Raw genomic sequence first — 14,294 nt, 5'->3', positions numbered from 1 at the left:
AGGATAAAATAAGCATCGAAACATCCTGTGATAACCATTGAGATACCCTGGCCAGCTGCCCTTCAGCTGCCCTGCAGCTCAGCACATATCCCCTAGCACTAGCCAATCAATTAATAATACATCAACCCTGTGAGCTAACCCTATAGAAACCATGTACAACAGGAAGTCAGGCCTCTCAATTCAGACCTGCTGTGTCAGTGTCGGTCTTGAGTCCAGGCTTGAGCTTGCAATAAGGACTCTTGTGCTCTTACATTGGATTCAGCTCCTTGGAGGAGACCCTGAAATCTGGACCGTGTCTTCAGAATGAACAATTCAATTTTCAACAGAATTAACTTAGGTTTGGTCTACAGTCTAGACAGTAGCCATAAACCTAGAGTATCTTGCTATCTAATAGCTTCACTTGTGTCTAAGTATACTGTGCAAATAGGAACAGCAGCTAACATAACGAGCACTTGCTTGAGCCAACAGTTTCAAGGGCCTTGCAAACGGAATAGGATCTGTTACTGTCAACTGTTAATAGGAGAATTAGGGGCCCAGTGAATTTGACTGAGAGAGGCCAGCAGGGAAGACTGAGATCAAACATGGCAGTCTAGTTCCAGATCACAGGCTATTAACCACCACCCTGGTTTAGTTCTAGGTATATTTTATATTTTAAGTTTTTGTGTGTGTTTGTGCTGGTACTGGATGAATGTATTTTCCTTTAGCTGTTTTTGCTCAATGCTGGTGCTGTACGACGTGAGTCACAGCTTTCCTATCGCCCTTTCATGGTTTATTGGCAGTCAGGCTCTCAGGGTCGTCTCTCCGGGCTGGCTATCCACTGTGGTCTTCATAGCTGAGCCCGCTGAGCAGCTGCCAGGAATCATGATATATTCTCATGTCCCTCAGCTCAGTTCTTTGGGCTGCTGTATAAATTACTATTGTTGTCTTTTCACCTAACGAGAAACTTGTACAAAATTTAATTTTAAACAACAAATTTTCCCTCCTGAGTCCAGGTGCATCAGCTCCGGTGGGTTTGTGGTTCAGATAGACATGGCCGAGTCCAAGAACCACACTACACACAACAGTCCAGGAAATGGCACAGAAATGGCATCAGGACACCCAGATCACAAAGATACGCATCTCTGAAGGGGAGGACCCCAAGTTCCTGAGGAACATGCGTGTTGCTAAGAAGCACAACAAGAAGGGCTTTAAGAAGATGAAGGCCAACGATGCCAAGGCCATGAGAACGTGGCCCAAGGCCATCAGACCCTGAGAAGCCCAAAGCAACAAACACAAGTTCCACAGCAGGCTACCAGCAAGCTCCAGCAACTTGCCTACATCGCCCACCCCAAGCTTGGGAATCACATCCATTCCTACATTTCCAAAGGTCTTAGGCTCACCTGGCCCAAGGCCAGGGCCCAGGCCTTGGCTAAGGCACAATCCAAGGCCCAGACTCCAGCTGCAATGCCAGCTAAGGCCCAGGCCCCAGCTCCTAAGGGTGCTCAGGCCACAGCCTCCTAAGGGTGCGCTGACTCCAGCCTCTAAGCTGGAGGGCTCTGTGAAGGCCCCACAGAGAAGACCTTTGTCTGCCAGTGTGATGACAGGTGAACTGCTGTGGCTCCCTGGCTGCCATCTAGAGGGTGGGGTGTGGCCTGTGTCAATTCTACCAATAAACCTGAGGCAGGAAGACAAAAGTAAATCAATGAATAAATAAATAAATAATGTTTTTTTTTGCCAGTCCTGGGGCTTGAACTTAGTGCCTGAGCACTGTCTCTGAGCTTCTTTTTACTCAAGGTTAGCTCTCTGCAACTTCCCAGCTTTTTGCATGTATGTGTGATACTGGGAATTCCAACCCAGGGCTTTACATGCTAGGCAAGCACTCTACAATTAAGCCACCTTCCCAGCCCACAATTTTAATTTTATACTGTAGTCCATGACAACAATTTAGAAATAAAATATGTTTTGTATTTAATTATGTCATTTAAGTTCCTTTCTGCAGTTAGCAACAGAAGACAAATTTAAACACACACACACACACACACACACACACACACACACACACACACGTACACACACAATTTCTTAAGATACTTAGCAGAAATGGAGGAAGACATTTCTAGTGGAAATTTATGTGAAAAATTCAATAATATCATTTCTGATTGGCCTTTTTGATTCTCTTGGTTTTTGCTCCACAGCTGTCCATCATTATGGTACCAAGTGAATAAGAAAAAATAGAGAAAGCTATTCCCGTACTGGCATGCTATCCAAGGTATTAGATTACTATGTTGGGTGTAAATCCTGAATTTGTTACTTTACTAATTTTTTGATATATCTAATTGTCCAAACTTCTAATTTCCCAGGAAAATAGAAGTAATGATAGCACTTGAATTATGAGGACTAAATGAATTTACTATTGAAGAGCTTCTAGGCAGTGGATTTATTATGATTGGGCTCCATAAATGTTACTATTTTTAGAATTATCATGAATAACTCTCTAAAGTAGCTACCGAAGTATACTAATAACTTTGCTCTTCTATGATATTGAAAAGTCTATTTTCCTTTTTAAAATTTGTGTGTGCACGTGTGCATATATATGTATGTGTGTGTGTGTGTGAGAGAGAGAGCAAAAGAGAGAGAAAGAGAGGGAGAGAGAGAGAGAGAGAGAGAGAGAGAGAGAGAGAGAGAGAGAGAGAGAGAGAAGGAGACAGAGAGAGAGAGAGAGAGGGAGGGAGAGAGAGGGGGAGAGCCCATACATGTGGGAATGTACCTGGGTATGTGCCCATTATGTGCTTGAACTCAGGGCCAGGGCACTGTCATGAGCTTTTTGGCTCTAGTGTAGTGTTCTACCAGTTAATCCACTTCTTACTTTTTTGGGGACGTGATTAACTGGACATCTGAATCACATACATTCCTGACCAGGCAGTCTTTGAACTGGGATCCTCAAATCTTAGCTTTCTGAGTAGCTAGGATTACAGGCATGAGGCATTATCTCCCAGTTGAAACATCTTTGGAAAATCTTTTCTGCATTACATTTAATTAGTACATTATATTTAATTAGTGGTTTCAATCGAACATGTCACTTTCTGAGTGCAATGCATGTTGATCCATGCCACGCCTTCAATCATTTTTCCCAATTTCTCCCAATCTTTTCCATTTCTCAAGTTACCTAGGTCCATTTTGATATAAAATTCCTCACTCTTCCTCTCTCTCTGGATCAATCTGATGTAGGGCATCTGAGCTGTTTCCTTAACATGGTTGTATAGTAATTAGTGCATCAATGAACATGGAGGTATATCTATCTATCTATCTATCTTTATTGTATACTGACTTTCAGTCTTTTGGATAAATTCCCAAGAGGGTTACTGCTGGAACATAAGAAGTTCTAAATACCTATCTTACCTGAAAACTCTTTTTAAAATTTAAAGAGCTTGTAACAGTGTATTGGAAATAAATTATTTTCACTATAGACTATTAGAGGTAGAATGATGTAAATTATATGCATATTTTCTAGCAGTACTTTTTTTTTCTGCTGGTCATGGGGTTTGAACTCTGGGCCTGGGCACTATCCCTTTGCTCTTCAGCTCAAGGCTATTGCCCTGGCCCTTGAGCCAGGGGCCACTTCCGGTTTTCCTAGTGGTTAATTGGAGATAAGAGTCTCATGGTCTTTAGTACCCTGGCTGGCTTTGAACCCAGATCGTCAGATCTCATCCTCTTGTGTAGCTAGGATTACAGGAGTGAGCCACCACTCCTGGCTTTTTTGTAGCAATTCTGAAAAATGGATACACAGGGAAGAAAGAAAATGAGTTGAGAGAAGAAGGCCAGTAGTTGTGGAGACATACAATTGGTAAATTCATAAACTAGCCAATTCAAGATTATGATGTATGTACATATGTATACATGCATTGATGAGTTCATAGAAACATACACACTCTGAAGAGAGGTTACTATTACCAATATATAATTTATTTAATAAACATACAGAATATAGTGTGTTTGTCACTGAAAGACTTCTTCAAAGAATATATCTACAGCAAAGTCTGGACGATATATGTTCCATGTCTTTTCTTTATGTGGATTGTCCAGGTCAGCTCGTGTTAAATAAAGTCTAAGGACAGGAAAAAAAGTCATTACATTTTCTTTTAGGGCTTACAGTATGTGATTGTAGTTCTTAATGTACTATATTATTTCTCTTCTCGTTTTTTTGCCCTTATGGTTTTTCTCATGTTGTTACTGTGTGTGACTTGCTACCTGGTATATTGTATACACATTTATTTGTTTATTTGAAACAGGGAAGGGAAGGGGGGAAAAGAGAGGACTGGGAGGTGGAGGAGGAGACAAAAGCATGAGAAGGGGTACAATTATGTGAGAAGTAATGCACCTACTACCTGACGAATATAACTGTAATCCATCTTTACATTCTCCCGACATTAAAAAAAGAACAATAAAACCAAAACAGAATAGTCATCCAATAGCACACCCTTGTTTACAAAGAGACTTGCTGGCTGCAACCAGGATTTAAGTCCTACTTGTCTTCACTACTTAGCCCATTCTGCCTCTTTGGAATGACATAAAAGACCTTAATCTTCAGAAACAAATTGATCAGTCACAACATGCCTGTTAGAGAATTACTGACACCCACATTGAGCATATTATCTAAGTGTTTTGTAAAACTTTTTAAATTTCATTTGTCAGGTAGTAGGAGGTGCAGGTCTTCTCACACATTAATACACCTTCTCATGTGTTTCTCCCTGTTTCCCTCCACCCACCCCCTTCCAATCATGTTTCCCCTCTTTCCCTACTTCAAATAAACAAACAAACATATATTCTAAGTGTTTATAATTGACAAAAGTTACCAAGGGGCTGGGAGTTTGGCCTAGTGTAAGAGTGCTTGCCTAGCATGCATGAAGACCCAGGTTCAATGACTCAGTACTACATACATAGGAAAAGCTGACAGTGGTGCTGTGGAGCAAGTGGTAGGACTCTAGCCTTGAGAAGGCCAAAGAACAGTGCAGAAGCCATGAGTTCAAGCCCCAGGACTGTCACAATAATTACCAAGACATAATTGGGTGTATAATGAAACCTCGTAATTAAATAGTGTTCTGGGGTTTTTTTTTGTATTTGTCTTTGTTTTCGTTAATGTCAGTAGTGGGGTTTCTACTCACGACCTTGAGTTCTCAATAAACTTTCTCTGCTCAAGCTGACCCTCTCTTACTTGAGCTCCAGTTGCATTTCTGATTTTTCAAGGACTCGTTGGAGATAAGTGTGACATAGACATGCCTGCCCAGGCTAGCTTCAAACTGTGTTCCTCAGATCTCAGCCTCCTGTGTAGCTAGAATGACAGGTCACTGAGCCACCAGTGCCCAGCTATATCGCCCTGAATCGGTGAAATGATGTTTTTGTCTAAGCCACAATCTCATCAGTGTAAAAAAGATTTATCAAGCAAGGAAAAAATGATACCAATTTTCCAGAAATGACTACAAAAAGGAGGATCCAATGTTCTTATAATCTCCAATGAGATGATGGTGGTGGAAAGGACAAAGCTATCCTTTAGCAAGAACCAGTTTGACAAGAAGCAACAAGTAAACACCCTGCCTTTGTCGAGGACTTTGCTCAAGAGACAGCTGGACACATAGGAAAATGGATAGAATTTTTCCTTTAAATGTAGAGTTTACTCTTTCCAAAATCAAATTGTATGTGAGTTACAAATCTGTAGAAATGAGGCTTTCTTGCTGCTGTCTTAATAGATTTGAGGTATTATCAGGCCCAGTTCAGATTTCAAGAGAAGTCTGGCACTGGATGTAACCAATACTATCCAGCACCACTTCTGGCTTTTTCTATGTATGTGGTACCGAGGAATCAAACCTGGGTCTTTGTGCATGTTAGACAAGCACTCTACCACTAGGACAAACTCATGGCCCAAGGTTTTCATTCTCCCCCCTCTCTCTCTCTCTCTCTCTCTCTCTCTCTCTCTCTCTCTCTCTCTCTCTCTCTCTCTCTCTCTCTCTCTCTCTCTCTGTCTCTCTCTCCCTCTTGGTGGGTCATGGGGCCTGAGTGTTGTCCCTGAGCTCTACAACCCAAGAATAACACCCTACCCTTAACTCAACCCCTATTTCCCTTTTCTAGAGGTTAATTGGAGATAAGAGTCTCAGGTCCTTTAGTGCCCAGGGTGGCTTTGAGCCTTAATCTTCAGATCAGGCTCTTGAGTAGCTAGGATAATAGGCCTGAGCCACCTCCCCCAGCTCCAAGGTCTTCATATCTATCCTCACAGTTTTATGAGGACATGGCAACAGTAATTTCTACCTTGATATGGATGATCTAGAAAGTGTTTTTCTTTTTACCACCACAGGTCAATACTCCTGAAAACTGAGTCTTTGTAGGTTCAGGAATGAGTTTCTAGATAAAGTAGTAGGTTCTTAGCAATAATACATCATTCAGTCATGAGGAAACCTTTTCAAAGGGGAGGTTAACCAAACAATGCTTTTGAAATTGCTAATACTTCTCAGGCCTTAAAACTTCTGTCCTACATGGAAATGTGCCTACAGCAGAAGAAAGCCAGCTAAAGCCTCCCTAGACGAATCCCACCAATCATGATCCAATAAAGTGACATCCACATAGACCTTTCTATATTCCAGGAACCGGGTAGATGTACAGGTCGTGAGAGAACTTGATCATTACTATGATCTGAGTAATTGCCTCTTCACTGACACATTGCCTTGTGGTAGGGGATAGGAAATGTTTGCTTAAGCAATTCTTTATTTTTGTAGAAAATGAGCTTAGTATAGTAGGCAAAGGAATTGCCAATCTGTCTTACAATCTGTCCTTACCTGTTCTTCTCTATGAGAGATGTATGGAACCACATGAAGAATGCACAGTCATCATAATAGTTTGGAAGCTTCTAAAAACACATGATTAAAGAAAGAGGTGATTTGTATAATAAAATGGATACCAAAAACTAATAATTGCATTGGGGTTGACGTTCCTTCCTTCTGCCTTTTTGTGTACATCAATTGCAACATCCTATCTATTACAATGTACTCAGAGGCTTGAAGAGAATACTTTTTCATTAAAAATATAAAGGATCAAAATTACTACAATGAAATAGAAAACAAGTGTTCAGTTGGATTTCATTAAAAGACATAATCAGGGTGAAAAAATGTAGCACCAAAATAGAGGGAAACATAGGCATATTTTGTATCTGGATGGGATCTTGTATTCACAATATTTTTAATTCAAAAACTAATGTCTGAAAAACAAAAGCAGATGCAACAAACACCAAGGGTTTGAGCATATACTTCAGTTAGTCAGAGAGTATACCCCAAAGGTGGCAAGCACATGCAGAGCAGAGCTGGACTTCTACTGTCTCACCCACTAGGATCACCAACAAAATTCAGCAAAACCACAGACCACTGGAGTCCTCAGACCTTGCTGACACAAATGCCAAATGGGAAAGCAATGGTAGAAAAGCGTCTGTGGGTTTCTCAATAAGTTAAACATAGAATGACCATTTGGCACCAATTCAACTTCAGGGATGTTTTTATATGATAAATATAGACAATGATCTCTCAATCTGATTAGAACACCACTAAAGAATCAACTAAAGACCTATGTTTAGACACACACACACACACACACACACACACACACACACACACACACACACACAAACATACTGTGGTGAATTCTTCATCCTTTCTGCTTGCTCTGCTTTCATTTTGACTCTGTTAGGCTGGAATACCAGAAGCAGGGCACAGCCACCCCCAACAGTTTCCAGTCTCTGCTACCTCTCAGTTCCTCAGTGGGAATGAGCTAGACACCTGTCTCATGCACCCATTTTCTAGTGATCACCTGTCTATGTGACAGCAGATACAATGCACTTGACCTAGTGACTTCATACTACCAGGGACCTCTGAAGATATGTCACAGTGACTACTTGTGTTACAGCACCTTGGGCCACAATGAAACCTCCCATGGAAAACCTGCTAAGGTCACACCTGGCCCCCAAGAGAATGTTATTTGCTTCTAAGGTTGCCTTGTGTCCCTCTACTGGTCAGGTATCAGTTTCCCCTGGATGGCTCCCCTCCATCCACTGGCCCTGCAAGATGTGCTGCCTTTCCCTTCTCTGTCATAAACTGCTTCTCTTATTCACTGTGTTGTGTTTTCATGCTTTGTTGGTGACTTATCTAATAAGCATATACAACCTGCTCTATTCAGGGTTTTCCTAGAGTGATTAATTTGGTAGAAAGTCAGACAGCAGCTATAGGTCATGTGTCAGTACAAACAAGTTTCCTGTGAGGAGGATCCATGGTCACCAGTGGGACAATTAGACATGAAGCCACTCCCCACCAGGGTAAACAATCATCCTGTGAAAGACACACTGTACAGCATCCACAGCCATTTCACCTGGAGCTCCATCACAACAAAGCTGGAATGTATGGTCCTGTCCAGAGACAGAGTCCTTGAGAGTCAGCCCAAAGACATAGAACTCACATCTATTTCCATAACTGACAGCTAGTTTGAATAATTAGGCATCAATATTGGTGATGGCTAGCTACACAAGAAGCTGAGATCTGGAGGATCAAAGTCAGCCATGGCAAAAAGTAAAATATTGTTTCCACGTTAACCAGCAAACAAACAGGCCTGGAGGCATGACTCGAGTGATAGATGTTTAGCCAAGCAAGTAAACCAAGCAAAAATCCAAACCAAAGTATGGCCAAAAACAAAACAAACCAGTAATCAATAATTTCCTCATTTTTCACAAGCATTCCATCCCATCTTAACCCTTAATAATCACAAAACTAGCTCTCATCAAGACCCCCTGCACCAAGGAAAAAAACCACAGTGTTTGTTTAGAGACACTAGCTAAGCAAGAATTCACAGTGGTTCTGTTATGCAATGGGAAACATTGAAATGGAGAGACTTCCCAGGTGGTCACTTGCTTCAACATTTACATTCACATCTCAGTACCTAAGACTGCTCAGCAGTGAGCAAGCAGGTAATGAAGGAGGGCATACAGAACACATGGAAGTTCTTACTGAGAGTAGGAATAGATGATTTCATAGAAAATCATTATAGTCATATATGACACTCAGACATGACATGTACGGCTGATCCATTAAAATTACACAGTCATACTAATGATAGCAAGTCAATAGATAATTATGGACAGGAAAGTAAAATCTCCCTCACATTTGGTAGACACACTGATCATGACGTGTTTAAAAGATAGACAACATAACTGTAATTACTCTTATGGAAAGTCAACAATGTCAGTTTCTTTTTAGCATCTTTGCTTTCATACTTTTCTCATTTGATAAGTAACAGATATCAATTGCTTACAATTCAGAAGAAAGTGATCAGAAATATTTTAAATATATACAAGAAATCCTGATGACTTTGTTTTGTGTTTTCCTCCCCTTCCCGAGACATGCATTTTTATCTGTCCTTTATATTTTAGGGAACTGCAGCAAAGGAAATTGCAAACCCAGACCAAACAAAAGAGCATACAATCATGCAGGATACTTGAGGACTCACCGAAGAAGAAAATTTTACTTTTATATCATCACATAAGTCCGGACAGTTGGGCACCAAAAAGATTGCTCTATTTGTATCAATATCATGGACAACCTGTCAATGAACACATGGAATTAGGAACTCAAAGTGTTGCCAGCGATTAGTATTCTTTTTCACTCATGAAATCATCCTTAATTCATTATATACTCATAATTTCATAGCTCAGTAATTTCATATAGAAAATAGCAGTAATTTTTTTCTGAAGTGGTAAAGGTACTGGGCTCCAAATGTTTGATAGCTATCTTAAGACTACACTTGAGAAGCAAAGTATTCATTTTTGACAAGTGTCTTTTTGTTTATTGTAATGTATAGAGGGATTACAGTTATATTCACCAGATAGTAGGTGTCTTACTTCTCACACATTGATACCACCTCTCATGGTTTTGTCCCCATTTTCCTCCCCCAACACCTCTCCCAATCATATGGTTTCCCCACTTCTCTTTCCTATTTTAAATAATCAAATAAACATACATACAATATACCAGGTCACAAAGTCAGATACAGTAACAATATGAGATTAACCAGAAGGAAACTAAACAGAAGAGGAATAACGGAGTGCATTAAGAGCCACAATCACACAAGATAAAGCTCTTGTTTCAATATCCTAGAGATCCTTTCATTTAGTCTCATCCTATATGACCAGGAGTTTCTAATGTAATACACATGACTGTTCTATGTGAATCATCCGATTTTTATATTCTTTTAAGGATGCGCTTTTAACTTCAGTCTGAAACAGTATATTGATGTTCAAGAAGCAATGAATAATTGACCCTACTTTCATGACAAATATTATGTTGCTGATGAGGTCAATGAGCCATTCCAGTGAATGGAATGACCACAAACAGGTCAAGTTTGGGGATTAACAACTATGAAATCATCCCATGTATTACTCTGATATTCATATACCATCATAGAATAAGAAGAAAGCTATGCTAGGCTTCAAGAAACATACCCACAGAAGACTCTCACATGATTTTCAAGTTTTCAGGAAGTTTTCTACATACAGAACAATATGAAAATAATATATTGTTTTCAAGCTTTATAAGGAAGTGTGCAAGTGTGTCCTATGGGAGGGCAGTATACAGCAGAAAGTTTGAATAACAAAGCATATTCTAGAAAATAGACTTTCAGTTGGTCATTGGAGGATTTTAATAAAGGAGGAATAATATAGGCCTGAGAAGAGAAACCAGCAAAAATATCAATGAAACTGAGAATTTTATTCCATGTGCCAAACAGATGAGTCAGTCTTCTCTAATGGGAATTTGTAGGTCCAGATATTAATGGAAATAGCTTGGCTACACTAGGGTTGTCATGGATTCAGAGCTTAAAATCCAGGAAAATAAGAATAAATGTGGGCTAAGAATTGATGGGATCAGTGTCCTATGTGACAAAATGGTTTGAAAATGGTCACTTTTTACACTGATTTGATAACTCATAGATTAGAGATTAAATTCAAATATATTACCTAAACCTCACAACACACTACACTTGTGTGCATGTACAGAAGTTACAACAGGAACCTGGGAATCATTCTGAAAGCTTCCTTTGGGATTAAAAAGGAAATTAGCCAATTTCTCCTAGAAAAGGTGCACAGTCTTGAGAATTTCTTGAACATTTCAGAAATGGCTGTGGGTAAAGAGGCATCTCCTCAGTCCATATGCTGTCTCTACTGCTCTCAAGGTGACATCCAACAAAACGTCTCAATGACAGTCACTGAGCCCATTGCTGAGTGGACAGATTCTGCATCACTCTTTGAACCTATGACTTTCCACTTCCACAAGTGCCAAGGTGACCTTCAAGAACACTGCATTTGAGAATCAGAGCTTTGTAATAAATGATCAAAATGATCAAAAGGAAGATCATATGGCAAATACTGACATGATGTATGCATTTAAAGCCTCGAGTAATTCCTGGGGACATTCTTAGCATTTGTGGGCACAAGTGAATTCGAAGCAGCACTAAACTGAAGCCCAGTTTGACAATATCTTTCAGAAACTGTTTGGAACAAGGCTCTGCTTTGCATCTGAACTAAGCAATGCCAACTGGAATGGTGACAGAGGGCAAGAGCTGTCTCTTTTTGGTGAGTGTTACTTTGGGGAAGACCATCATGCCACTTGACTGGGAGCTTTGACACAAACATGAGAATTCTCATTTATGAGCTTTGGCTCACCGTGCAGGTTTGGCGAGTACAAGTAAATACAGTCTTGTGCTGCATTATTATTTCAATTTTCAGGTCTGCTCCATTACCTTCTCCTACTCCTGCATAAAAGTGAAAAAGAAAACGTATATGTTTGTTAGAGTACAGAGCAAAATGTCTTGCCAGTTAACTCAATGGAGAATAAAGAGAGAAAATATGGGCCAGCTAAGGTTGTGGGTTTAGTTAATCATTTGATCTTGCATAGAATTTGTCCTTTACAAATGGTTTCTGCCTCTTAAAGCAGTTCACAATATTGCAAAGAAAGACAAAAATCATTATATCTTAATCTTCTACAAGATAAATTCTTACTACATCACCATTCCAGGAAAAAAAAAACATTGGGAGCTTCCAGAATTTCTTGCTTATGAAATGCTACCTTTAGAGTTCTATAATAATAATCTAAATTTAATTTTCTCTAAGTCAAATTTATAAATCAATATCAAGGATAATATTGGTCAGGTATACCCAAACATTAGAGAGAAATAGTCCTATGCCATTTTAACTTATACTTTTAGTATCTTAGGTGGTTACACAAGCGGGTTTACATTAACCAATCAGTTTATAAGTACAATATATCTTGATGGATATATCAACCCCTATCCTATCTTCTCCATTTCCCTAGGTTCATAGGATATATGTTGTTAAATATTATGGCTGCATTCCCCTATTCTCTCCACATTAATCTAAATTCCTCCTCTATATAGACATAAAAACCTATGACTCTATAGACATAATGTTTTATTTCATAAATTAATGTGTTTCCATGACATACAAACCTTAGCTTCATTGTGATTAAGTTCTAAATACTAAGTCCCAGTGATTGTAAATAGAGATTGCCTCCTTGAACACTTGTATGTTAAACTTGTCATTTAAAAGATGATGTAAAAATCAACGTTAATAAATTCTTTTTTTTAAAAAAAGAAAAGGTTAAAAAAAAACTAATGGGTTGTCAGCCTGACAAAATGAGTGTGGTCAGGAAAACAACCAGGGAATCATTGGGAGAATTCACCGAAGTCAGGCCTTAGGTTTAGCTTCTTTAACCAGTTTGTGCAGAAATTTGCAGGCAACCCAGCAGGAGGTGTGACATTCCATTGGAGTTACTGAGAGATGAAACTGCTGCCACATATTCTGTTCTGCCTGATTCTACCACCACCCCACAGCCGTTTCCTGAGAGGACTGGAACCAAAAACTCTTGGTGATGGGACATTCTGTGCTAAACTCAAAGTCCCCTAGTTGGTTCCAGCCATTATGGTGACTCTGGATGGGTGAATTTTCCATCCAGTGCTGAACAGCCTAGATGAGGGAGATGCTAAATGGGTATGAGGACTATGGGCCCCCCAGAGGAACCGTAATCCCCACCCGAGGGATATGCATCTACCGTTGACCGGTGTAGAGCATTTGCATGAGGTGCAGCTAAGACTGCGAGGAGACAGCCTAAACAGCCCTCAGTCTCGGGGTCTCCTGAGGGACACGCCCAATAGCATGGAGGTTGGCATCTATGAAAACCATTCCCCCGCAAAAAGATGCTTGGCCTCAGCAGAAAGACAGATACATGAGCCAGTGGGTCTTGCTTCTTCCTCAACATGGCCTCCATTCTAGGAATCATGGCCTCTGTCCCCCCTCTCAGGTTAATGCCTACCATAATTCAGATATTGCCTAAATCCTTGCCCCTCACTTATTTCAAGATGACGGGAGGAGATCGGGGACATTCTCCCCCTCCCTGAATTCTTACTGTAAGAATGTGCTTGCATCTTGTAAGTAGGTCACTAAGCAACACATGCCTGCTTGCGTTGATATGCAAACATCCTACTACCTGGCCTCTACCCCAAGCAAACATCCTACTACCGGACCCCCTCCCCCGAGCAGTTCCTATACCCCAATCCCTCTCCTGAAGAGGCATATAAACCCTTGTGTGAAAAATAAAATTGGCAGCTTGATCAGGATGCTTGTCTTGCTGCCTTCTTCATGTCTCCTGTCCCTTTCATTCCTCCCTCTAGGTTCTTGGCCCTAGTTGATGTCCCGCTGGATGGGACACTCTTTCACTTTGGAATATTTATAATTAATTGGGGATAAGTGTTTTCTATCTGGGTTGGCTTCAAACCACAATCCTCAGTTCTCAGCCTCCTAAGTAGCTAGGATAACCAACGTGACCCCAGGGTGTGTGACCTTTTCCTCAGTTCAAATGGCCCCTCTTCCTTTAGCCTTTCCTCCAAGATCTGGTTTCAGAGTCCACAATGAAGTTTTTCCTTTCAACCTTGCCTATTTCACATTAACATGAAGCATGTCTGATTGGGTTTTCATCTTGCCTTGTTTTGGTGTCTCTTAATTTCATGGATCAAACACTATCATCAGAAAGATTTCTGATGGAAACATGGCTTTTGCTGCACTCTCCTCTCCCTTGTTCCAGTTGTCCAACTGCTTTCTACTGATATCCTCTAGCAATAAGCCACTGAAATTCACAAGTACAATGTGCTAAGCCTTTATTTTCCTCACATTTAAACAATTTACATCACACAAAGGAATTTCATCCTTGAAAAATACAGACAAA

The 14,294-nt window shown here is 40.3% G+C and overlaps 2 protein-coding genes across 2 annotated transcripts in view; one reads left to right on the top strand and one right to left on the bottom strand.

Annotated features, from left to right (window-relative positions):
- Positions 1 to 14,294, top strand: part of LOC150039056 (uncharacterized) — a 341,232-nt gene that overhangs the window by 115,486 nt on the left and 211,452 nt on the right. The window lies entirely within an intron of this gene.
- LOC150039066 (phosphatidylinositol 3,4,5-trisphosphate 3-phosphatase TPTE2-like) overlaps positions 3,927 to 14,294 on the bottom strand; it is a 71,641-nt gene continuing 61,273 nt past the window's right edge. The window contains exons 27-30 of the mRNA XM_090328054.1: positions 11,720 to 11,808; positions 9,511 to 9,603; positions 6,804 to 6,874; positions 3,927 to 4,084 (exon numbers count right to left, since the gene is read on the bottom strand). Coding sequence (XP_090184180.1) covers positions 3,976 to 4,084; positions 6,804 to 6,874; positions 9,511 to 9,603; positions 11,720 to 11,808 — 362 coding nt within the window. The 3' untranslated portion in view covers positions 3,927 to 3,975. The remainder of the gene's footprint in view (positions 4,085 to 6,803; positions 6,875 to 9,510; positions 9,604 to 11,719; positions 11,809 to 14,294) is intronic.

Source organism: Megascapheus bottae, unplaced genomic scaffold (assembly GCF_031878675.1).
Source record: "Megascapheus bottae isolate mThoBot1 unplaced genomic scaffold, mThoBot2.hap1 HAP1_SCAFFOLD_50, whole genome shotgun sequence".
NCBI lineage: Eukaryota > Metazoa > Chordata > Mammalia > Rodentia > Geomyidae > Megascapheus > Megascapheus bottae.
This window is presented reverse-complemented; position numbering and strand designations above follow the sequence as displayed.